Here is a 25583-nt window from a genome sequence, read left to right as displayed (position 1 = left end):
CATTGCAATTCGCCCACACGCCTGAATTATCGTCCAGTTAAGTTTGCACGAATCTTGACACACCGAGGCAGTTTTCACGTGCCACGTAGGACAAGGCCGATGTGGGCGTTGGAGAGGTCGCCCACACGCCCCACAACACGCGGTTTCCAGCTGCGTTGTGTGGGCGAACTAGTTTCTGCCCACACAACCATCACCTAGTCCACGCGCGTGTGGGCGAAGTGCTTTTTGCCTACATGACAGTCGTACGTTGTTGGATGGCAACTGCAGTTGCGCGTACATGGCAACTAGGTAAACACACATGGCAACTATGATTCGTTTGCTAGACGGCCACTGCAGTTGCGCGTACGTGGCAATCAGGTAAACATACATGGCAACTGTGATTAACCACACGTGGCAACTAGGTAAACACATATGACAACTATTGTTTGACCATATGTGGCAAGTAGTTAATCACGCACGACAACTATGGTTTGATTACACGCGGCAACTACCTTAAATTAGACATGGCAACTATAGTTAAACAAAACAGAGAAAATTGCCATGCTTTTACAACCATATTTGTCATCCCGGATAATTACATCTGTTATCCCGATGACAACTAAATCGTCATTTCGTGGGTACCTATTATAGCTGCGCCAGGACGTGTGTGCATATTTGCTTGTGCCACACGCGCGGGGTGGTGAGTACTTGTTGGGTGTGTGGCACGAAGTAGCGGCGCCCACACGTGTGGGCTATTCTACTGTTCGCCCCGCACAGTCCATGTGGGCTGCCCCCTGCTCATGCCACACAAGGTGTGTGAGCGAATACCTGCTAGATCGGCAGCGCGCCTTGGCGCGAGGGTGCCGGTCCTAACAATGTGGTCAAGCAAGTGTAATCATGGTTTAGCGTACATATTCAAATAGGACAACAAAATAAAAGAAAGAAGAAACATTCACTTCTAATAAAAGACATCGAGTCACGAGACCATGAAAGGTAACCACTTCCATTAAGTTCAGTACTAAGAGCGCGACATGAGAGAGCAATGTCCTAATCTGAAACAAAGTTTGCAGCACATCCAGGATCCGGCTTGCCTACTCCCTCCCCATGCTCCCATCCGTGCTCCCACTTCATCCTACGGTTGTTTTTTTCCCTCTTTTCTTTCTAATCTAATCATCTTCCCCCTGATTTTAAGGAGGTGGGGCCGGAGCCTTATTTTGTTCCAATCAAATCAAGCCACGTACGCGGGAGCACGGATGGGCACACGCCGGGGGAGCAGGCAAGTCTTGTCCGCACATCCATATATAAGCAAGGTAGCTACCCAACATAGGCTAAAGTTATACCAAAAACAACTTCACTACAAAGGTAACATTTAAAAAAGGAGGTTAGTAAACACTTAGTAATGATTCAGTACTAAACATCAAGGTTCATCACACGATATTGGCAAATTTCATACCAAAGCATACTTGTTGTAACAAATATACAAATATACTCAGAAACACTTCTCGGAGTGTTAGTGCATTTCATAAAACAATGCTATGAAGGGGGACATCCACGATACAACATACATGTTGGTCCTCAACTTTCACTTCTATCTATCTAAGTATATTGGAATTCCAAAGAGCGGTCTTAGGGCGTCGTGCCCTGTCCAGCACCATGGTCCAGTGCTCAGATCCAAACCATAGAGCAGGTTACAATGATACATGGTCCAGGTGGTGTTGAGTAGAAAAAACCACAATATATTACACGTGGAAGAACATGCCATTCTTGTACATAAGTGAACTCCTAACAAAGCAATGCCCTAGATCATCTTCACACACCTATGAGACTCCCGGTTGTAGCCTTAAAGATAAGTGTAGACAAACCCTGTCAATAGTAATACATGGGCTGCAAGAGTAGAGAACATTTATTGTACACGAAGCCATGCCATTCTGTCATAGAAGCAGGGAGGCAGAGCACTAAAACAAAGAAGAGTACAGTTTCCTTTCACCAATGGATGAACTTTGCAATTGACACTCAAAGGGGGATGAATGCAATGGGAAATTTTCTTCTAAGACTGCCGCAAATCATTATGAATCATGGGCATGTGTCCTGCACATACACATGATGCATTTTTTATTATTACCATGCACTACTGCCTACTCCTTTATATATCATTAAGAACAGGTCACTAACTCCTTTGTATGGTTGACACAAAGATAAAGTCACATGTTCAAATTCTATTAACCTAATAAGGCAGTAATTCAAACAGTCTGTCGAAGCCTTTCCAAAGAAGGCCCCTAAAAGATAATCAACCAAACTATATGTACTGAACATAAGAACTTATTCCAGAGATATGTTAACAACACATTATGAAAGATAATACCTCCACAAAGCAAATCAGGGACGGCAAATCCACGAATGTCCATCCCCACTTCCTACAATTACGCAAAATAAAATCTAAGGTGAGAACATCACTGAATTATAATTGAAAACTGAATTTTGCTTTGAACCATAGCATGCACTTGACAAAGTGAAATATAAATAAATGGAGTTATTATATGAACCATAGCATGCACTTGAAAAAGTAAAGAATGTGAACTGGAGTTAAACCTATATAATCATACAGTGGTATTTTCCTGAAAATTTAATCATAAAAAGGGAGAAAAGAAAAATCAGTGGATAAAAAGGCAATCAGCGTGTCGAATCACATCATTATATGAATAGGCACAAAGGTCAAACAGGAAGTCCGAGGAAGCCCGAGATGATGGTACCATATACATATTGTATATGAATATACCTTCATCGCCGGTGTATATTGGATCGCCGCTCCGTGCCCCTTTCATGATGTTATTATTTATCGGATCCTTAGTTGTTACTGCAGCTCTAGCATTATCGAAAGCTCGTTAGTATTCTTATACTCATACGGCATTATATTTTTAACTGAACTAAGCATCCAACAGTGTGCGAACAACTAACCATGGAGTCAATCAAACCAAAGTTACAGAACTAAAACTACACATGTACCCCAAAATCCAACTATCCATGTGAAATCGGAGAGAAGTAACCAACTGTCTTTTGTTATCTTATATTTCTCATGACAGAGCCTGGGTGATTTTGTAATCAGTACAGTAACTGTAACCACGCGCATGTCAATGAGCATGATATGTGTCATGCACCATTTTGACAAACATGACAGAAAAAAATCCTTTACATCTACTGTTAACTTGATTAAGTTTCAAATGTAATGCTGGTTCATACAACCAGAGAAGCCTTGCTTATTAGCCAATTTAAGCCTTGCTTCTTAGCCAATTTGAGAATCAGACTCCTATAAGGCTATAAGTACCAATGAAGCAGGAACAGACTAAAGGAGAAGACACCTAGGCATAGGAAAACCAGATCTGTGTGCTTGATGTTTCCATGTTCAGTTACACAGTGCTGGTGACAGCCTGGAGTAGACACTTTGCATTTAATGTTCCCTGAACATAATCTTCATCTAAGCAAAAGACCAAAGGATGCAACATGTAAATTTTAGTATTTGCTATAACACCTATGATTAAGTTACCCATTTTCTCCAAGGAAATGTTTCTACCGATGTGTTATATGCTCAAAAGCCCCTGTTAATTTATCATTCGAAAATTTCAAGTTACTTCATTTGATGTAACAGGATGTAAGACAATTTTCAGTCATTCTCTAAAGACCTAGATGACTCCAAGAGGAACGTATCACTAACAATATAGAAGCCTAGAAATCATAAGTACATCCAGCAAATCCCATTTCCATCAATTTGTTTTTGTGTGACCATTTCTACTGACATCCAGCAAGTAGAGCCAACAACAAAGGAAGGTTACTAAAAAGTAGTAGATAATAGAGTACTATGTTACTTAACTGTCTGGTAACTACAAACGAGGGCTGTCATGTTGCAAAATTAAATTAAAACATACAAGAATGTTCTAAAACTCCAGTCATTCAGTCAAGTATGCATACTACGTATCCATGTGCCCTTGCCGACTAAGATTACGAAAAAAAAGAGTATGCAACATGATTAACCACAATAAATAGGCGTTACCTTAACCAGGTTACCAGGCTGGCTGCTTATTTGGGCCTAAACTGAAACAAGCCCAAAGGCCCACCCATACTCCACTACAAGGTGGGGGTGACCAAGTGCATTCCAGCCACTGTGTTTTAGAACATTGAAACAAACCTTTATAGCATATTCAAGTAAACAGCAGCAAATGCAGTAAACCAAGAGAAGATCCAGAAATCTGAGAAAATAAAAGGGCTAATCTTTAATAGTCTATCATGTCACGAGTAAGTTTCTTATTTCAGCATGTGTTAAAAGGACAAGAGATGGACTATTATTTTGTTTTTGCACCTTCAGCCAGAACTGTAGGTACATATAGCGAAACATTACCTCCGGAGGTCTTCTAAGTGAATACAACATAGTCCTACAGGAGTGCAGAAATGTGGTCTTGTTGTACTCTATAGAATGTTGTTGTCCAGTTGCGGTATTCGCAGAGCCTGCATATCCCGGCTCATTGAAGTATGGCTTCTCATTCAAAATGAGAGCCTGAATGGACACAAGCACCTGCAGCATTGTTGAACTCCCTCCAAAATCTTAAGATTTTACAGAGATAATAAGCGAAGAGCATAAAGTAGAATGCTTCCTTTCAGAGCAAGCTTTAAACTGACAATTCTATACGTATCATAGTTACAGTGTGGATCACTTTATGGCGTAGATTTTTTATTTGCCTCTGCCTATTATACCTTGCGAGACAGAGAAAAAAATGAGACGCCTAACAAATCAAGCAAGGCAACAAAGACGTATATTGAAACCTAGCACATGTATCCTGAAGGGAACCACTAGCCAAACATATACTCATATATAGTGCTCTGTAAGCTCAAAAGTACTAATATTTCAGAGCGAACCATATACTTACGTCGCCACAAGCAAGCAAAAACAATCTATGTTGTTCAACTGCATCTGAACTACGGAAGCCAAATAATATAGAAAATAAACAATTCAAGGACTAGAATGAGGGTACTCTTCGATTCCTATTTTGCAGAAACTTGTTGCTGTATAGATACCTGCCTTGCTTAGGATTTTCTACAAAAGAAAAAGGCTTAAGAACGTACTTGATTTGCATTCAAAAAAATAGTGAAAGGTATGGTTGGCAGGTGGTTACAGGAGTAGATATGCGGGAAAATATTGTACAGCCGTGCATCCCATCTCAAATATCAATTGGGTTTATTCATGTGATGCTGGAAATATGTGTCATTACACGAACAAAACATTGGTGCAAATGTTGTTTGACCAAATGACGACTAACCTGCATATTGAGCTTTCTTGAAGAAGATTGCACTTGAAAATCTACAAATACAACATCACGTTAATTAAGTATGGACCCTAAAGCTAGCAAGAACTCAGTAACCTAAACAGGGTTTTACATAGACATGGATTTTCTGAATTTGCTGCACCTGTGGTGTTTAAATATGTGCAGTCCAATATCAATTGTGTGAAGCAATGACCAAGCTTTCCTCTAAGCTGACTATCCCAAGAGGAAATAAATTAATTAATCCTTTGCTGTTGTAACCAACTTTTTTTCATAATTTTGTAAGAGACAGGAAAACAAAACTACGGCCTAGGATCTTACTTCAGAGGTCCCTAACCCTGCCAATTAAACACATTTTTTCCTCCTGGTATGATGGCTTAATGAGATCAGGAATTTCAGGATGATTTCATTTAAATAATAGGTCAAAGAGTGCTCACATAACCAAGATTGGTGACTGGGAATATCTGGTGCATAATTTGAGCATAACCAAGATTGGTGGCTGGGAATATCCCGTGGGCAGCGGCTGGATGTATGGTTTTATTACATAGCGACAAGTACGTAGTATTTAGAAATGGTGAAAATCTTCAGATAAAAAGCTACTGGATGCTGCAGAGAGGCCAAATTAAGCCAGTAAAATAACTCAATAGCAGGTTCCTACTGTTAAAACGGCAAACACAACATAGGACAGGTCAGTATCTTTGAACCTAGTCACTGCCAAATGGTATATTTTGAACAGGAAGAAAAAAGGCAAAATCATTGCCAAAAAGTAGATATCTGAACCAAGCAACTTTAGAATGACAACTATCCATGACTAATTACCATCACCAAGGCAGCAACTCGCTGATTCATGGAAAAGAATTTAAACTACTGTTTTGAGGTTTCAAGAAACAAAAATATTTAAAAAGGATGTTCACCAGAACTGTAAAGCAGGAAAGTATGTTATAAATTCATAGGCCAATGATGATATTAATGTTCCTAAAATAAGTTGATTGTTATGCAAGGGGGAAATATGAGTAGGAACCGATCTGCACAAGAAATGCTGGAGATGCATCGTGCAGGAACTCACAAATTCCTTTCAGTAATCAGTATGCCATGGTCCTCTCTGAAAATTCAACAACATTTTCAAATATGTAAACTATACCACACAATCCACCACAATTTTGACATGCTGAACTACAAATCAAGTCGACAAACATTCAACTTTTAGCTCAAGCAATACCTAATTTGATCACATCCAAGTTTTAATTCCATCAACCGCAATTTCTGATCCAACAAAATTTGATTCCATCACTTGCAATTTTTGATCCAACAGATCTGGGAAGCCCGAGACAGTACCTTCCAGCTCCCGGGGAGAGGGAAGGGAGGCGCCGGTGCCACGCTGGCGACGACCCTTTGACTATAGCCACGTCCACACAACCACGACTTCGGCAGAGAGAACGGGAGGCACGAATGAAGGGCCGTACTCTGAAACGGACCAGCTGCAACACGGTTAACGAAATCAGTCACACACGCGTGCGCACACACACAAACAAAGAAAGAGGAGGGAGAGGGAAGCACGACCTCAAGGCGGACGACAGTGAGCTCGCCCACCAAACCTAGGCCATGATAAAAAAATATCAAATGTTTGTGGTGTCATGCAATCTTTTTGAACTCAGATCTTCTGCATAAAGTGATTCATATTAAAAAAGCACATATATACCAATCAATTAGATACCAGAATCACAAATTATCTTGAATCATCAACCCATTGATAGGCACACCAAACTGAACCGAGTAAGAAAAATGCAGACAACTAAATAGTATCTCTTCCATACATGGAAGAACCAGAGGCATCAAATCACATACACTTAGCAGCCAACCTTGCTCCATGAAAAGTAGGGCTCATAAGAGGCTAGGGACCCGATTCATACCTACGGAGCAGTGGCTACCTTGACGTTCGTCCCTCTGGAGCTGCTGCACACACACATACACTGACCTATATGTCGAGCTGCAGAAAAAAGGGATCAAAACAGAGAGAGAGGGAGGAAATGAGGGAAGTGGAGAGGGCACCCACCTCCACCTTCGCACGATGGATCTAAGGCGTCTCACCTCGAGCAGTCTTCTTCCTGGAGGTGCACAAACGCGAGGACGACAGTCCCGCGCTCCTCCAGTCAATGGCGACGCCTGGAACAGCGACCAGGAGGCGACGCAGTGCGCGAGGGTTCGGACGGGGTCGGGGAGGACCAACCGGAGGTGCAGGCGCAGCGCCGGCGTCGATGGCGACGCCGTGGACCGGCGACCGTGGCGCTAGGGTTAGCCGGGGCCACGCGTAAAGGGGCAGCGCGTCTGGTCAACGCGCTGGAGAAGGAGTAGCGTCATGAGATAAGCTCGTGGATGTGCTGTATGGCGACGGACCTCGCCGGAGCTGGCCTGGTGGTGGCGGCAGTGGGGAATCTACAGAGAGAGAGGGCGACCAGGAGGCGATGCAATGCGTGAGGGCGACTAGGAGGCGATGCAATGCGTGAGGACGACCAGAGGAGAGGGGGACGGGAGTGCGGGTGGGCTCGCCGTCGCGCGATGGGGGGCGGCGGCCACGGTGGAAGGGGAGGCGGCGGCAGCTAAACAGGAAGAGGAGAGGAAGCTGATTGGGGAGAAACGGATGGGCGTCGGGCTTATATAGCACGTAGCGAAATTACGAAAATACCCTCGACGGGGGACGAGAATAACGGCGGTGGCACGAGATATTTCCGGTGGTGAGCTAAACTGTTCATTGCTACAGGCGCACGGGGTCGATCCGACGGCCAGAATCCTTCACCGCATCGATCTAACGGTCGGAAACGCATCAAGCAAACAGATCGAACGGCCAGAATGCGCTGAACTGTGAGGAGGTCCGGGAGTGACTGGATCTCTTATTTCATGATTATGCCACAGGTGTGGTGGATATCGCCATCCTATTTTCAAAAATAATTTTTTTTGAGGGGTTCAAAAATAATTTTGTTTGTGAAATAGTTTTGCCCGAAGTCAAATCTGTGCCTTTTGCGCGGCCCGATCCCACCTTATCGTCAGTCACCACCTCCACCACCAACCCCCAAAAGTTCTTCCGCTCCCGACGACCGCCATGGCCGCTCAGAGCCTCCTCTTTGCCGCCGCCGCGCCTCTCTTCCAGGCTCCTGCCTCTGCCCGCCCTTTCCAGTCGCTCCGAATTGTCTGCACCCCAGAAGGCGCCACCGCCGCCGCCAGGGCGCTCGTCGTCGCCGACGCCACCAAGAAGGCAGTCGCGGTGCTCAAGGGCACCTCGCAGGTCGAGGGCGTCGTCACGCTCACCCAGGAAGACGACGGTGCGTGCGCTCCACTTTCTCTTCATTCTCTGTCCGCCTCTGTCTTATACTCTTATCATCTGTTTACCACCTGTTGACTGTCCAGAAGCTTCGCCAGTTGCCTTTGCCTGGACACACGGCGAATTTGCCTCTTCTTACAGCATACTCGTTCTTGCGAACTTAATTCTGAACTCTTCCATAGTATACATTTCAATAAAATATATCTGAACTGTTCTTTCGTTACAAGCATTGCATATGACTAAATCTAGCTGCAATCGAACGGAGTATTTTTGTAGCGAAAGTCCCTTGGTAACTTTTATTTTTCAGTTCAAATACCAAACAAAAAGTGTGCCGAGCTTAGATGATGGATTGCTAAGGCCGTTGCTGTACAAATCCTAACTGAAATATCCGTTAAATCTCAAGCATCAGCGTCACTGCAAATACATTTAAAAGGGTAATACGGTTGTATGTTACTTACTTCTCTATTTACTCTTCGAACTGCTTTCCTATAGCAGGTCCTACGACGGTGAACGTTCGTATCACTGGACTTGCTCCTGGACTTCATGGCTTCCACCTCGTGAGTCTTGTTCCTTGAGTACCTCTGTTTTGTATTTGTTGGTCCGTAAGAATGACATGATCATTCGTTTTGCAGCATGAGTTTGGTGACACGACTAATGGATGCATATCAACAGGTTAATTTTCCATTGGGCTTGGTTTCTGTGTGCAAATGTCACTGGTTTATAGCTGCACACAATTTAGTTTGTTTTACATCATCAGAAAGTCCTATATAAATGTGTTTCTCAACTTGTGCTACCGTTTCCTTTTCACTCTACTAGTAATCGTGTACGTGCAAATGCACGTATTGATGAGTACACATAATTTTTCAGTGAGATAAAATAGTACAATACTATCAAGCTTTTTGTTCCCTGTTTATTGCTTCGAAGGTTTTTTCTCGTTACAAGATCCCATCAAATACAAAAGATACTAACAGATGTTGGAAATATGAGCAAATTACTACGAGATTTAATCCGAATAAACAGAAGATAAATCATGACCACAATAGCAGAGATTAAACTAATCATGCGAACTAGCATAGCAGATGAACATATCACATCTAGGGCACATACTAGAAACATGAATTCTACCACGATCTCGAACAGGAAGGATAGAATCACATACGGTGCAGCGGGTGCAGCACCGCCGGCGTTGACGTTGTCGCCCATGTCGTCGAGGATGAGGTTGCCGAGGTCGGGGAAGAAGTCGTCGTTCGCGAAGTCGTCGCTGCCAGCAGTCGCACGAGTGCGCTCCCCAAAAACCCGATCGCCCCTCTCCCGTACATGATCACGAGAGGCGGGGTTCCGGAGGCCTGCTGTCCCTTCTCGCGGTGCACGCCGGAAGGAGGGATGGAGAAGACTTGCTTGGCGGCGCAATGATCTGGAACGGTGGTGGGAAACCATACGAAGCGACCGCCGCTAGGGTAGACGTCTGCCTGACTATATAGTGCGGGACGGGTAGGTCGTGGGAGTAAACTCCACGTCCGAGTCGTCACGATCCAAAAGAATCGGAAACGGTTCAGTAATTAACTCGTCCGTTAATTATTAATTAATAACTCATTAATTTTCCCATGCAGCAAAAATATAGACAACGTGCATAGCTCTGTCCTCGGCTCAATCCCGCAACCCGCGGCGCGTCGTGACGAGGCGAGGCGTGGCGTGGCGAGGCGAGCGAGGAGGAGGAGCGCGCGTGTAGGTCTCCTCTTCTCATGCTCATACAAGTGGTAGAAGAGCTCACCTTATAAAGAGGTGCAACTCTCTCTCAACTTCCGGGGTGGGACTAAACTTTAGCCTCACTCACTCCACTCACATGTGTGCATGAATGGGCCAAGAGAATTTCAGAATTTTAGTTGGGCTTTGGGCCAAAGGCCTACTAGCAAAATTCCAACAATAGACAAGCCGTCGGCTGTCAGAGGAAATTGCGTAGCTAAAAGTAACAATATATTGATAGAAGACACTGCATCCACAGGAAATGCTAGATTGTGATAATGTTCTGCATAACATTGAATCCACTGCATCTTTTTTTCAGCTTGAATCCTCTGTATCCGAATAATGCACAGAGAAACAAATCACACTTAACATGGATCGGTGATGGTAAAGCTATGCAATGGTAGAAAGAAATATCACTTCACTCTTCAGTTTCATTCATACCGTAAGCATAGTCAGTTTATTTCCCTTATCATAGACTCATTTTGGCTTATATACAACGATATCACAATTCTAAAACCTGAGAGGCCTTATAGATCATAGGAAGCTCAATCGAAACATGGAAATTGCAAAATATCATAGAAAACTGTTTTTGAGCAGAAAAATATTCATACTAATTTAGAAGATAATTCAACATTATTCAGTTATGGTCATATGCCAATATATATAATCAGTAAGTACAGAAACTCTACCTATTATTGAATCTTCCTTGAGTAACATCCCTCTAGTGTTGTCAACACAACAACATAAGCTAGAGTAAGAGAAAATGGTAATTACGGAAACTGCAAAAAATAATCACACCGCTACATGATCTTGGAGAGAACAGATGTAAATATAGGATTTCTCAACCATACAGCCCAGCCTCACTCAATCTATCGTTTTTAGGGATTACTAATTGCAACCATCTTGAAATTACACACAAGTCATCACTTCACTTAAATAATCTCGAAATTATCTGCAAACAAGAAATAGAACCAACTGAATCGAGATCGAGAAAGATAAAGGGGGATGGAACCTATGGACTGGAACATTATGATGTGGACCCTATATATGGAGTCTTACGTGCACCCGACACATGTTGGCCTGTATAGCGAAATAGATCTAGCACACAAATAAGAGGTTTAATATGATAGACCAGGCTACCATGTTGAGAAATCATGCAAAAAAGAAAAGCAGTGAAACCCCCACAAAAAGCATGATGCACAATGAAACTACGACTTGATATCTTTATCCACATCTCTTCAATGGCACTAAACAAAATAAATCATTTTCTCAAAAACTTTGAGACCAAGAGATAGGATGCTTAATAATTAATAGATCAGAAAGGAGTTAAAGAAGACTAACCTCATGTCATATAGATGCATTCTTTGTGCGAGAAATCATATGGATCAAAATTAACACCACGTAGTGAGGAAATTCTCTTGATGAATATAATACTTACTGTTTAATATTAAGATGTCTTCGACAGCGGCAACGGCTCGGGGTTAGTGAGCTATGGCATCGGGTGAATACATGACTCTCCCGGCTATACTTACATGTTCAGCAGCACTCACTGTCAAACATATATATATATATATATATATATATATATATATATATTCAGATTTCATGTCATCAACGCATACATGTAAATTCGAGAAAACAAACTCATGAATTAAATTGATAAAACGATGGTTAATATAAAATGTAGACAATTGCAGTTGTGAGGTAATCAGGAAAAGATGCAAGCAGGTCACATAGCAGGCCAGTGACTGTAGACAACCTCCCAGGCTTCTTGGCCTATCTTTTTTCCTCACAAGATCCACATAATTACTTCACTGAACCAAGAAATGAGATCACTTATTGATAGTTAAACATGATTTCCTGATCATCAGCTCACTTGCTAGGCAACGGAAGAAGCCTGAAAGGTAATCTAATCTTGATTAATTCTAAAATGGGAGCCCATGATGGATGCCGGTGAGCTGCCTAAACGAACGTAAACATTGTTCATCACAAAAATTCAGAAATTTGTCATTCACTAATGGAGCACACACATGCCAGCGATCCAGGCACAGAACCCGCACAAACTGAACACCCACGCAGAGCACGGACACACACAACGGAGGACACATGCGAAGAGGGGGAAGGGATCCATACCAGAAAGAACAAAAGCGACGCTCGTTCAGCTGGTTGGGGAGGCAGAGGTCGAGGCGGAGGTCCGCCGACGCGTCGAGCCGGAGGTCCGTCAGTCCGCCGTCGCGTTGGGAAACAGGTGAGGGCGGGAAACATGTTGGGGCGGAGGTCCGTCGGTGCCTCGAAGCAGAGGTCCGCCGGCGCGTAGAGAAGGTGGTCGCCAGTCAGCCGATGCGTCGGGAAAGAGGTGGTCTGGTGGAGGTCGTCCAGCGCGTGGAGGCGGAGGTCCGCCTGTCCGCCAACGTGTCAAGTCGTCGAGCCATGGGGCTCTGGCGGGCGGCAAACCGCCGAGGCATCGTGCGAGGTGCGTGGGGAGAGGATAACCGGAGGTGGCGTTTTTTTCCTTGTCACAGAGAGAGGTTAGCGGCTAATGGCATGCTGGGTAATTAAAGCGTCAAACATGTTTAGTATGTTGGAATGATGTAAGCCATCCGATCGCAAGATTTGATGGATAGGATGAATTGGTTCTCCGCCCTTTCGTGCTTTTATAGGGGTAGCAGATGATACTTGCAAAAATTAATTAAACCATCTTGTCGTTTAACATACTACATACCTATGTCCCATCACTTAAAATGCAAATTTTTATCTTACAGGTCCACATTTTAACCCAAACGGCCTGACACATGGTGCACCAGAAGATGAAGTCCGTCATGCGGGTGACCTGGGAAACATTGTTGCCAATGCTGAAGGTATAACCTGCAACAATCACGGACATATTTCTCATGTTTCTTTCAGAAGTTGTCTTGTTGGACCTTAACTTATTTTAGGGGTTCTGTCTTTTAATTGTGGTGGTTTAGGTGTGGCGGAGACAACCATTGTCGATAGCCAGGTAAAGATCAGACATCTTATTCTTACTCTTAGCATAAGTTGCAGTGTGGTAGGTTTAAGTTCCAACATTTGGTTTACCAACTTCTGAGAATTACTTCTACACAGATTCCTTTGACTGGCCCTAATGCAGTTGTTGGGAGAGCGTTTGTTGTTCATGAGCTTGAAGATGACTTGGGAAAAGGTATGCGTAGTTCTACTTGTTTTAAATCTTTGTCCCCTTCAGTTTCAGATGCTTCATTCTTTATTCTTTCATTATAGGTGGGCATGAGCTCAGCCTCAGTACTGGAAATGCTGGTGGAAGACTTGCATGTGGTATGTTCTCTGATACATTTCTTACATTTCTTTTCAAATGATTTTATAATAATTTTTCCTGATTATACATTGTAAATCTATAATCGATCTGATTATTTCGTATAGACTCCTCTTGCTGTTAATCAGAAAACATGAAAGTTAGTTGTAGTATCTAAATATTTTCTGTTCTGAATTTGTTGCATCTGTATGAGCCATCTAATTTTCAAATTGCAGCAAGGTGAATGAATATTAAAGTCCTTGTTGGATAAGCATAACTTACAAATTATTTGGTATATGTCGGACCCTGGGATCAAGACTATACTAATCTAGCACAGGAATCATACGGGAAGCCGAGATTAGCGCCTGAACCCAAACTGCACTGGCCAAGGGCCATCTCCTATCGGAAAGCCCGAAATCATTGGTTCAGCAATCCCCTCGGGAGCAATATTCGGACAGGAAACCAAGATTCCCACACAAGCCCTAGAGGAGATGGGTGATGCATTTCCATCTCATAGGCAAGTAGCTTCACCCCGTAATTTAGATAACCCGCTAGTAGAAGTATAGTGATTCCGAGAACCTATCCACAACGTGCACTTTATATCCATACACACCGTGGGATGGAAACAAACGGTACCAGTACCACAACACAACTCTATGACCAAAACACACACGCACACGCACACGCACGCACACGCATATATAGGCACGCTAAACTATGCTTGAGCGCATAGTACCTTATAATGTACTCCGCCCACGCCATGCGAACGAAGTAGTTAATTTAATCCACCGCGTGGAAATGCCTTCCTTGACCTAGTGGGCGGTAATAGAATCTATTAAATTTACTATGGAACACATATTGTATTACCATCAAGAATCAATCCAAAATTTAGTCGTAAGGAAGTCTACCATTTTACTATCAAAGCTTCTCCCTATAGTAGTGGGTGGTAAGACAATCCATTATATTTACCACCAAGCACTAAGCATATTACCATCAGAAGACAACCCAAAATTGAGTTATAACAGAGTGTGGCATCTTTACTACTACAAAACACAGTGGTTTACTATCAAACCTCATGCCTAGTTTGAGTGGTAAAATAGTATTTCTTTTACTAGTTTACAATGATATTACTACAAGTTCTTTTCTTACTATCAAATTAGGTTATGTAAGAGTTTATAACATTACTAGAAGGTGTTGGCCTTTTACGGGCAATCCTAAGGTTTACGAGAAGGTGTTTCTATCAGCGTTCTGGGAACAGGGGTATCCAAACTTGCCTGCCTGCGGCCCACGACGTGGCTTCATCGACGGCCCGGTATGACCCATTTCCAACATCAACAAACTCAAGATCCTTGCGAGGCGGACAACGCCAAGACCTCCAGAAGGAGCGGCCTCCTCAGACTGGTTCCTGAGGAGCGGAGATCTCTATGCAAACCCTCACCTCATGAGGCTTGGATGATGCAAGCCATGACGACCAAGGCCAGGCGGGCGCCAGCGGGCGTAGTACAACAGTTTCCTCTTTGGTGCTAAGGAGGCAAGCGCAGGCGCGGAGTCCCAAGAAATCAGTCAAAAGTTTCCATTTCCATGCAACAAGACCAAGACCGCCAGGATGGCAGGACGAAGGTCATCATCAAGCCCACTACAACGTCATGACTAGAAACTTTGCAGGCGAAGACCACCTTTCGTCAGGATAAGATGTACTAGTTGTATCCCTTCGAATTTGGCCGTTGTGGGATCCCTTCCCGCCTCCATTTTGGGGGAAGAGAACCAAGGCCACTATAAATATAGGCTAGCACCACCATAGGAGGGGAGATCGATTTGAACCCTCACCAGCTCACACCAACACAAGACACGCCTCCTGAGGTGGTTCTTGCACTGTATTAGTTTATCCTTAGCCCACTTCGAGGCTAATCCACCACAAAGCAGGAGTAGGGTTTTACACCGCAAGGTGGCCCAAACCTGGGTAAACTGCCTTGTCCCATTTCCTTCCTGTTCATCGAGCTAGGCCGTGAGATCGACGAGTAGGCAGACTGGGGAGATTGACTTCTTCGTACGCACCCCAAAGTTCGAATCTATCTAGGGTCTGCGGAGCCTGGAATCTGACATTTGGCGCCAGGTAGGGGTGCGTCGAAGATTCGCCTCTCCGTCCGCTGCACTCCACCCGTGCCGCTCGACTCTCATGGCAAGCGCCGCTCCACCGACCAGACCGACGGGTGCATTCGGAGGCGCCGCGGGCCTCCGAGCTTTCACCCTTGCCTTGCGGCGGGTGCAGTGGCTACCCAAGTTCAGGCCGGAGCTGCCGCCTCGATACGACGGCGCGGCGGACCCGGCGGGGTTTCTCCAGGCGTATGCGGAGGTTGTTTGGGCGGCCGCGGCAACGACAAGGCCATGGCAAACTGGCTATCCATGGCCCTCACGGGCGTGCCGCGCACCTGGCTCATGGGCTTGCCGGAGTCTTTAGTGGCCTCCTAGGAGAAGCTGCGCGGCCTCTTCATCGCGCGCTTCGCGGCGCCGGCACCCCACGCCGTCGCGGCCCTCCTCTGCGGCTCGCAGGCACCATCCCCGGACCGCCACGTCAAGCAGTTCTTTCACCGGGTGGGCGCTGCCCACATACAGAGGGGGGCACCATCGGGTTGGGTGGCGCCTAAGGCCGACCTCACCTTCGACTCCATTGACCACCCCGCGACCATGGCCGACGCCGGCGCGCTCCCGATGCTTTGCACCCACACCATCTGCAACGTAGCGGTCACCAGGACCCTCATCGACGGCGGCGCCGGCCTCAATGTCCTCTTCGTTGAAGCATTCGGCCTGCTTCATGTGCCTCACGGCCGGCTCCGCCCCACCAAGCCTTTCTCTGGAGTCGTCGACGGCTCCACCTGCCCCCTAGGGCAGATCCGCCTCTCTGTCACCTTCGGCACCCACGACAACTACCACACCGAGCTCATCGATTTCGACATCGCCCGTATCGGCCTGCCGTACAACACCATTCTCGGGTACTCGGCCTTGGCCAAGTTTATGGCGGCAACCCACCCGATCTACAATCTCATGAAGATGCCGGGGAGCAGCGGCGTCCTCATTGTGGCGGGGGACACCAAGGATGCACTCTTGGCCCTCAAGCATGCTTTTAGAGCCGCGGCGGCCGCGCGGCCAAGCAAGGAGGGGGCCCCGGAGGCCCCGGGGGTTGCACCAGCGAAGAAGAAGCAGTTGTTCTCTCAAGACCGGGCCGAGACAAAGCAGGTGCCAATCTACGAAGACGGGGCCTCGGGCTCCACCTTCACCATAGGCGCCGACCTTCCTCCAGACCAAGAAGCGGCACTGGTCAGCTTCCTACGTGCAAACAAGGATGTGTTTGCATGGGAGGCAGCGGATCTGGTCAGGGTTCCACGTGGAGTAATCGAGCACCACTTGATGGTGTGCCCCAACGCGCGACCAGTGAAGCAGAAGGCGCGACGACAAGTTGTGGAGAAGCAGTCGTTCATCACCCAGGAGACCCACAAGCTGTTGGAAGCTGGTGTCATTCAGGAAGTGTGGCACCTGGACTGGCTCGCGAACCCAGTCATCGTCCCCAAGAAGGGCGGAAATGAGCGCATGTGTGTTGATTTCACCAACCTCAACAAGGCCTGTCCTCAAGACCCATTCCCTCTCCTGCGCATCGACCAGATCGTTGACTCCATCGCCGAGTGCGATCTATTGTGCTTCCTGGACGTCTTCTCGGGCTATCACCAAATCAAGATGGCGGTGCAAGATGTCGAGAAGACCACCTTTCTAACCCCGTACGGGGTATACTGCTACACTTGCATGCCATTTGGGCTGCGCAACGCGGGGGCAACCTTCCAACAGTTGATGCATATCGCCCTAGGACGGCAGCTCGGGTGGAACGCCAAGGCGTACGTCGACGACATAGTGGTGAAATCTCTCGAGAAGCAAGAACTCTTATCAAGGACCTGGAGGAGTCATTCGCCAGCCCGCGCCAAGTGAAACTGTGGCTGAACCCGGAAAAATGTGTGTTTGGCGTCTCGTCTGGCAAGTTGCTTGGTTTCCTATTGTTGCACAGAGGGATCGAGGCTAACCCGAAGAAGGTCAAGGCCATAGAAAGGATGAGCCCACTGCAGACCCTCAAGGAGATGCAGAAGCTGGCGGGCTGCGTAACCTCGCTTGGGCGTTTATCTCCAAGCTGGGGGAGCGCGCCCTCCCATTCTTCAAGCTGATGAAGAAGAAAGGCCCGTTCGAGTGGACTCCGAAGGCTGACGTTGCCTTTCAAGACCTCAAGAGGTACCTCACCAGCCCATCGATGATGGTAGCACCACGCCCCCTCGAACCTTTGGTGCTGTACCTGTCCGCCACACCTCACTCTGCCAGCGCGGCGCTGGTGGCGGTTCGGGAGGAGCACCCGATCAAGGACTCGCGAGGAAGCACCTCGCGCCCAGCTTAGGCGTCGCGGCCTCAGGACGGCGCGCCTAAGGCTTCGACCGCCCCGCCAGTCAATGGCGCTCCTGAGGCTCCGACCAACCCTCCGAACAACGAGACTCCTGATGACAGGGTTCCTGAGGCCACAGCTGCCCTGACAGACGACAAGGCTCCTGAGGATCCTCAGCACCAGGAGGCGCAAGACTCCGCCAACGCCTTCACCCTCGTCGAGCACCTGGTATACTTCGTCAGCACGGTGCTACGTGATGCGCGGGCATGTTATCCCATGTTGCAAAAGCTCTTGCTCACACTTCTCGTCGCCTCCCAAAAGCCGCACCACTACTTCCAAGGCCGCCCCATCAAGGTCATCTTAGCTTACCCTTTGGAGAGAGTGCTTCGGAGCCCTAACGCCTCGCCGAATGGAACATCGAACTGCAGCGTTCCAGTTGGAGTTCAGCACCACCAGAATCATCAAGGGTGCGGCCCTTGCCGACTTTGTGGCGGAATGGACCGACGTTCCCGACCCAGAAGTGGGTGAGGACTGTTCCCTCTCGCCGAGAAGCGAAGCAGCAGATGGTTGGATCATGTACTTCGACGGGGCGTTCGCACGCCAGGGCGCGGGGGCTGGAGCCGTGCTCATCTCGCCCACCCAGGACAAGCTCTACTACGCCGTGCAGCTCTGCTTCCAGCAGGGCGAGAAGGTCTCCAACAACATCGCGGAATACGAAGGCCTGATCGTCGGCCTCAAGGCTGCGGCGGCTTTGGGAGTAAGGCGCCTCACCATCAGGGGCGACTCCCAGCTCCTCGTCAACTTCTCCAACAAAGCGTACAAGCCGAAGGACGAGCACATGGAGGCATACTTCGAGGAGGTATGCAAAATCAAGAAATGATTCTTGGGCCTGGAATTGCAGCATGTGCCGCGCGACACGAACAAGGAGGCGGACGACATCGTCAAGAGGGCGTCACGGCGACTGCCTCAGGAGCCTGGCGTCTTTGAGGAGCGGCTCTTCAAGCCATCGGCAGTTCCCCCCGCCGCGGGTCTAGCACCGCCTCAGGAGGTCCCCCAACACCCCTCTCGGGCGCCCCAGCCTGCGGCCCGACCTTGGGAGCCTGCTCCTCGCGCTTGAGCCTCAGGAGGGGTACTAGACCGAGGAGTTCAAGGCGTACCTGCTCCAAGGCACCTTGCTGGAGGAGGAAGACGCAGAACGTGTGGCCCGCCAGGCCATCGCGTACTGCATTAGGGACGGTAAGCTCTATCAAAAACGGCCAAACGATGTTTCTCTACAATGCATTTCCAGGAAGCAGGGATGCGAACTGTTGGCTGACATACATGGCGGGGACTGCGGGCATCACTCTTCATCGCGCACCCTCGTGGGCAAGGCGTTTCGCAGCGGATTCTACTGGCCCACGACGCTCAATGATGCCACCGAGCTGGTAAGATCCTGCGAGGCCTGCCAGTTCCATGCCAAGCAGATCCACCAGCCCGCCCAGGGCCTCAAGACCATCCCGCTCTTATGGCTGTTCGCGGTCTGGGGGCTGGACATCCCGGACCTGTTCCCTCGAGCTCCTGGGGGCTACTGCTACCTCTACGTCGCCATCGACAAGTTCACCAAGTGGGCCGAGGTAGAGGTCGTCCGCGCCATCCTGGCCGGCTCGACCGTCAAGTTCATCAAGGGCCTCGTGAGCCGTTTCAGGGTCCCTAATCGCATCATCACCGACAATGGCTCGCAGTTCACCAGCAACCTCTTCAAAACATATTGTGCTAACCTTGGGACGCAGATATGCTACGCTTCGGTGGCGCACCCTCGGAGCAATGGCCAGGCTGAGCGCGTCAACGCCGAGGTCCTGAGAGGCCTCAAGGCAAGAACCTTCAAGCGCAGGCGCGGAGTCCCGAGAAATTAGCCAAAGGTTTTCATTTCCATGCAACAAGATCAAGACTGCCAGGACGGCAGGACGGAGGTCATCATTGAGCCCACCACGGTGTCACAAGCAGAAGCTTTGCAGGCAAAGACCACCTTTCATCAGGATCCCTTCCCGCCTCCATTTTGGGGGAAAAGGACCAAGGCCATTATAAATATAGGTTAGCCACCACCATAGGAGGGGAGATCGATCCGAACCCTCACTAGCTCACACCAACACAAAAACACGCCTCCTGAGGTGGTTCTTGCACTGTACTAGTTCATCCTCAGCCCATCTCGAGGCTAATCCAGCACAAAGCAGGAGTAGGGTTTTACACCGCAAGGTGACCCGAACCTGGGTAAACTGCCTTGTCCCATTTCCGTCCTGTTCATCGAGATAGGCTGTGAGATCGACGAGTAGGCAGACTGGGAAGGTTGAGTTCTTCGCACGCACCCCAGAGTTCGAATCTATCTAGGGTCCGCGGAGCCTGGAATCCGACAATTTCACGTGCTGGTAACCGAATTAATTCAATTACGATGTTTAGCAGGAATTTTACTACAAGTCATTAGGAGAGTAGGTAGTACAGGGCGGGACGGAGGGTACGACATGTACATAGTAACGATTTAATTTCGTTACTTTTTTTTGCTAGGGATTTTACTATAGAATGGGAAAGATGATTAGTTGGTATGGCCGAGCGGCGCGTTTAGCCTGGCCGGAGCGCAGGGTTAGCGTTTTACACTCACACTCACTTAGCGCCACCGTATATATATATATATATATATGGCAAAGGCTCATAAGCGCAAGCAGGATAGCGAAATATTACATCCAGAGGTCATGACCCAACATAACGTCAGTACATTACGAAAGCGAAGTAGGTCTGAGTACAGACACGTTTAACAACATTCGCCTAATGAGGCCAGAAAGTAAAGCAAACAATCCCATCCCACGAGGACTCAGGCTGCCACCTAGGACCTCACTCGGCGTAGAGCTCAATGGTGCATCCTGTCTCGGAGTCATAGTAATCCTCTGCAGCGTTGTTTGTAAAAGCAAGTGAGAGTAAATGACATACTCTGCAAGACTTACATTAGATCTATACTACACTACATATGCAACATTCTCAAAGGGAAGGGGTAGGGGGTTGAGCGGCTAAGCCCTAGAGAGACACGCTACAACTTGCGTCTATCAGAGATAAGGAAAGAGAGCGTTGAAAAGTAAAGGAACATTGTAGAACAACTACTCTATTCACCTACCTAACCGCAATCATAGCACAGCTTTGCATTCCCCTAGTACCATACAATTATCATACACAAGGTTTTTGTGTGCCTACAGAGAGGGATCGACTCGGCACTTCTGCGGAAAAGTGCAGGGAGCCACCCAACTGAGTTTTACCAGAATCAAGAGTCCGATCATAGCTCCGAGTCGGACCTAACTGTTGTGCACAGGGCGCAAGATGTCTAGAGCCATATAGGATAACCACTTGGAGGCGTTCCTATATGTATGCAAAACATCAGGGGGTAGAGCCATATAGGATAACCTCCCCAAATGGTAAAATTAACAACATCATATGCTTACCGTTGAAGACCATGAAATATACAACTACGCGTATTCCAAATGGAAAGCCCGAACTAAAGTGGCACGCGAACTGGTCTGTGGGCAGGTAGTAGGTCAAGGGGGCCCCCATTAAACCTCCCAAGAGTGATTAGCACGCTCAGTCTTGGACCAAGACAACAAGAACTTGGGTCCTAGGGCAGCTCGAGTGGAACAAAACACCAATGTACTAGGCATGACCTCCCATCGTTGCCTTTATTACATGTTACATATAAATTATCTCCAGAATACTGTAACATAAATATATCAGAGCCAGGTTAATACGTGTGATATCCTGGAAGTTACATCAAGTAGACATGGCATAACTTAAGCATAACCCTGAGCATGGCATACTACAGCAAGATAAGCAGGGCTATAACATGGCATCAACACAAGCAAGTAACATGGTGACAAGAATCATGCTACGCATCGAATAGCCATCAAAAGACTCACTACATCATCGAATATGCAAGCAACAGGGGGAAAGCATGGGATCAGAAATGACCAAGGAGGTTTTGCTTGCCTGTCGGCACAGCCGCTTGGTACTGTGCAAGATCCTCAGGAGCGTAGTCGTAAGTAGCCTCGTAACCAACGTCAGTACTACGATTTATCGGGAAGAAGCAAATATCGACAAAGAAGAAAAGTAACAACCATAAGCTTCAAGGCAATGCCCAATCAACATTATGCATGACATTCGAAAGTGATTGTATTAACCTACAACTTCACTACTCACCAAAGACATAATGCAGTTGGTTTTCCAAAAGAACTTCATATGCAATTTGAAGTTAAAATTGAATTACTAAACAGGATGTTAAAGTTATTTAACTTGCATAAAATGGCATAAATGGATTCTGCATTTTTCTGGTCATTTTAGATATAAAGACTATATCTTTCTGCGCTATATTTATTTGTTGTGATTTTAACAAATTGAACAATGCATTATTGAAATTTAATTAAAGGAAGCAAAAAAGAATGCAAATGACATGAACAGAGAGGTTACAATTTTAGGAACATTTTGATATGCAATATGCGTTTTACAGATTTAAATTGAATTTTATTTGAATTTAGGAAAAACCGCAGTTTGCAAAAAGATTAAACAACAAACGAACGGGCAATGATATTGGGCCGAAGTGGTGCGAGGAATAGCTAAGCGCCGCACGCCCGCCACAGCGTAGCACGCTACTGGGCTGAGGCCCATCTGCGGCTTAATGATCTGACTTGCGGGACCTACCTGTCAGCCACACAAAGAAAATCAAAACGGATAAGGGGAGGCTTGCTTCGATGGAGATTCGAACCGCAATTGCACTAACGAATTCAAGTGGGGCTAGCCATTTGGATCAATTCGTGTTCGTGCTGAAAGTGGGGCCCAATCTATTTTGATCTAATCCTAGAAAGAAGTGGTGTTCTGTCATGGCCATGCGGTGCCGCTCACCAGTGCCGGCAACCATTCTTGCGGCGGCAGCACCCCTGCTCGATGCTACGGTGCCCAAGAACGATTGGCGTGTGCATCAAAACGATGCCCGCACAAAGGCAAGTTGAACTATATCATCCAGGCAAGCTAACGGAGGCTATCCTTGAGTTTGACCGGAGCCGAACGTCGTCGGGCAGTGGTGCTACGAAGGGCCTTGAAATCGAGCGAGATCTGCAAGGAAAAGTAGGCCCAGAGGCTCACCTTGAGAGTGCCGGCGGGCCAGAGGATCACAAAGTCGAGCTGTGGAGGCATTGCTGGCGAGGAAGAAGACGTAGCCAAGTCGCGGTTCCTGGGCGCCATGGTCTTGGGCTTGGAGGCGATGTTTGAGGTGGACTAGACTAGTTCCAGATGGTGCAGAAGGGCTTGGCATGCTGGTTATCCCGCTGCCATCGAGCTCGACCTCTACTCGGCCATGGCGCTGGTGGATTGCTTGGAGTGGAAGAAAAGAAGAGTGGCACAACCTACCTAGCAGTGGCGGACATGGTATAGGAGCTAGGCTAGGGTTTCCGCGCGGAAGGGTGACTTTATAGGGGCTGATGTCGGGACATTCAGTGATATGATGACATTATGTCATGACGATGCCAAAATAAAATTACCCCGGGCTGTTGCAGTATAGAATTGTTGTTCAGTTTCTTTCTATGATCATAAGTAAATCACTGCAGCTGTTTTACATAAACTGTTCATGTGAGCTGTCAAGTGTTTACATAAATCACTGAAGCTGTTTTTACAGAAACTGTTTGCTGTTTTTAATGTTCTATAAGTGCCAATTGTTGGGAGTCAGAAAGTGCACCTGTTTCATGATTATGCTTGTTTTGCAGGTGTTGTTGGCCTGACCCCGTTGTAGGTCGCTGGTTTCCATCTCTGGTTTTGCATCTCCAGTCATACTGGTTTCCATCTCTGGTTTTGCATCTCCAGTCATACTTGTAACGACGCCATTCTCGTTTTACCTGGATTTCAAATATCGGATGCTTAATAGTTTCTGTTGATCGTTTGTATCAGTGTAAAGTTGGGTTTATCAAATAAATGTTTGCACACTTTCGTCTTGTTGAGCTATGAAGCGTGAACTCGGGAATTTTGGTGTGCGTAAGCTATAAAATGCTCAAAGAATTATATTTGTGGATGTCCTTATTTCCAAACTCGGTGTCAATAATATCATTGTTACTCCGCAAAATAAAAATAAAATCATTGTTGTTTCTGATTTAGTTCAAAGAGAATATTCCAGGTCAGCGTTAAAACAAAAGCGACAGGGCTTTACAAAAACCAATTCTCAGTTTTTTTTTTGCAAAATACAGTAGGTGATTGCTTTGGCCGTTTTGATGACGATTATGACTGTTGGGGTCTGGGTTTCGTTCTTGCCAACGTGGCTAACCGGTTTGCAGGCGACAGATAGGGCTAGGTATTCTTTCGTTTACCCTTCCTGCCTCTCCTGTGACTTGATTTGTTCCCTCTTGTTCTCTCATCTCTCTTTGATATGTTGACGGCGAAGTGTGGTGGCGGAGACGACGACGCAATAGGCCTTGGTGGTGGTGGAGACCCTATGCCATCGGAGGATGCTCGCGGGGGCTCCAACCCGACCTAGTTGGTGCACACCATGATGCCACAACCATCGCTCGAGTACGTGGAGGCGACAACTTGGGCCATGGTGTCAAGGTGACTTCGATGGGAAGCGACCGGTGGAACTCGGCATTCGGCAACATTGAGTAAGCACCTCCTCTTTCGAAACCTAGCCTTCTTTGTGTGTGCTTTAGATTCTAGGGTTAAGGCGACTTCAACGGGAAGCGACCGGTGGGCCTAGCCATTCGGCAGCATCGAGTAAGCACCTCTTTCGAAACCTAGCCTTTGTGTGTGCTTTAGATTCTAGGGCTAGGGTTCAAGCAAATTAGGGGCAAATGAACAATTTGTTGATCTGTATTTGTTCATTACACTAGGTTGTTCATAAATAAATAGGAATTGAATTTGTTAATTTACAAAAAATATCTTGCTTTTATGTGCATTGTTATGTGTTTATTTAACTTGATGTATTAAACTGTAAGTTATGGTTATCTTGTAGGTTGTTTTTCAAAGGTAATGTATATTGTACACTATAGGTTGTTCATAGGAATTTAATTTGTTAATTTACAGAAAATACACTATTTCTAAGGTAGTGTTTTGTCTATTTAACTTGATTTGTTAAGCAGTAATGTTTATTGCTATTAAACACTAAAGTATGTTGTTATTGATTTTATAAACAACAATGTATATTGTACTTGTACACTCTAGGTTGTTCATAAATAAATAAGAATTGAATTTGTTAATTTACTGAAAATCCCTTGGTTTTGACAGGATGTCTCTGTCTATTTAACTTGAATTATTATGCAGTCATGTATATTGTAGGTATTTTTGTAACTAAATTAGCAATATAGGTTGGTGTAAAGGCATTGTTTTGTTTATTAAACTGTTTGTTTTTCCGTCTTTGTCTTAGGTTTGGATAATGATGTTTGGGAAGTTAAAAGTACATTTTCATGACAGAGATAACCTTGAGAGGACCATGTGCATTTCAGACGTAACAAATCATAATCTGATAGAACTCATAGAGATAGAAGGATATGG

The 25583-nt window shown here is 46.4% G+C and overlaps 1 protein-coding gene and 1 long non-coding RNA gene across 4 annotated transcripts; one reads left to right on the top strand and one right to left on the bottom strand.

Moving 5' to 3' along the window:
* Positions 1 to 1486: 1486 nt before the first annotated feature.
* Positions 1487 to 6979, bottom strand: LOC123151388 (uncharacterized). The gene is made up of 3 exons (XR_006475624.1): positions 6849 to 6979; positions 2756 to 6766; positions 1487 to 2393 (listed from the first exon to the last, which is right to left on the bottom strand). It is a non-coding gene; the product is annotated as an uncharacterized lncRNA (long non-coding RNA).
* A 1313-nt stretch (positions 6980 to 8292) lies between these two features.
* LOC123154930 (superoxide dismutase [Cu-Zn], chloroplastic) lies at positions 8293 to 24114 on the top strand. Of its 3 annotated transcripts, XM_044573538.1 has the most exons (9): positions 8293 to 8605; positions 9097 to 9161; positions 9237 to 9276; positions 13110 to 13205; positions 13314 to 13345; positions 13450 to 13525; positions 13603 to 13656; positions 23813 to 23845; positions 23882 to 24114. In XM_044573538.1, exons 1-8 carry the CDS (start codon positions 8386 to 8388, stop codon positions 23836 to 23838), a joined length of 609 nt encoding a protein of 202 aa, XP_044429473.1. In that variant the 5' UTR covers positions 8293 to 8385; the 3' UTR covers positions 23839 to 23845; positions 23882 to 24114. The 3 variants fall into 3 exon arrangements, with proteins under 3 accessions (XP_044429473.1, XP_044429472.1, XP_044429474.1); XM_044573537.1 differs by having other exon boundaries at positions 8294 to 8605; positions 23813 to 24114; XM_044573539.1 differs by having other exon boundaries at positions 8298 to 8605; positions 9100 to 9161; positions 23813 to 24114.
* The last annotated feature ends 1469 nt before the right edge of the window (positions 24115 to 25583 follow it).

Source organism: Triticum aestivum, chromosome 7A, assembly GCF_018294505.1.
Source record: "Triticum aestivum cultivar Chinese Spring chromosome 7A, IWGSC CS RefSeq v2.1, whole genome shotgun sequence".
NCBI classification, from domain to species: Eukaryota; Viridiplantae; Streptophyta; class Magnoliopsida; order Poales; family Poaceae; genus Triticum; species Triticum aestivum.
The sequence above is the reverse complement of the archived record's forward strand: the minus strand, read 5'-3'. Positions and strand labels throughout refer to the sequence as shown.

Bases quoted from the DNA above. Each gene is read 5' to 3' on its own strand.
- LOC123154930 (XM_044573538.1), top strand. From the start codon at position 8,386: ATGGCCGCTCAGAGCCTCCTCTTTGCCGCCGCCGCGCCTCTCTTCCAG. The intron at 9,162-9,236 runs GTGAGTCTTGTT...TTCGTTTTGCAG, and splicing joins GACTTCATGGCTTCCACCTC to CATGAGTTTGGTGACACGAC. The intron at 13,346-13,449 runs GTAAAGATCAGA...ACTTCTACACAG, and splicing joins CAACCATTGTCGATAGCCAG to ATTCCTTTGACTGGCCCTAA.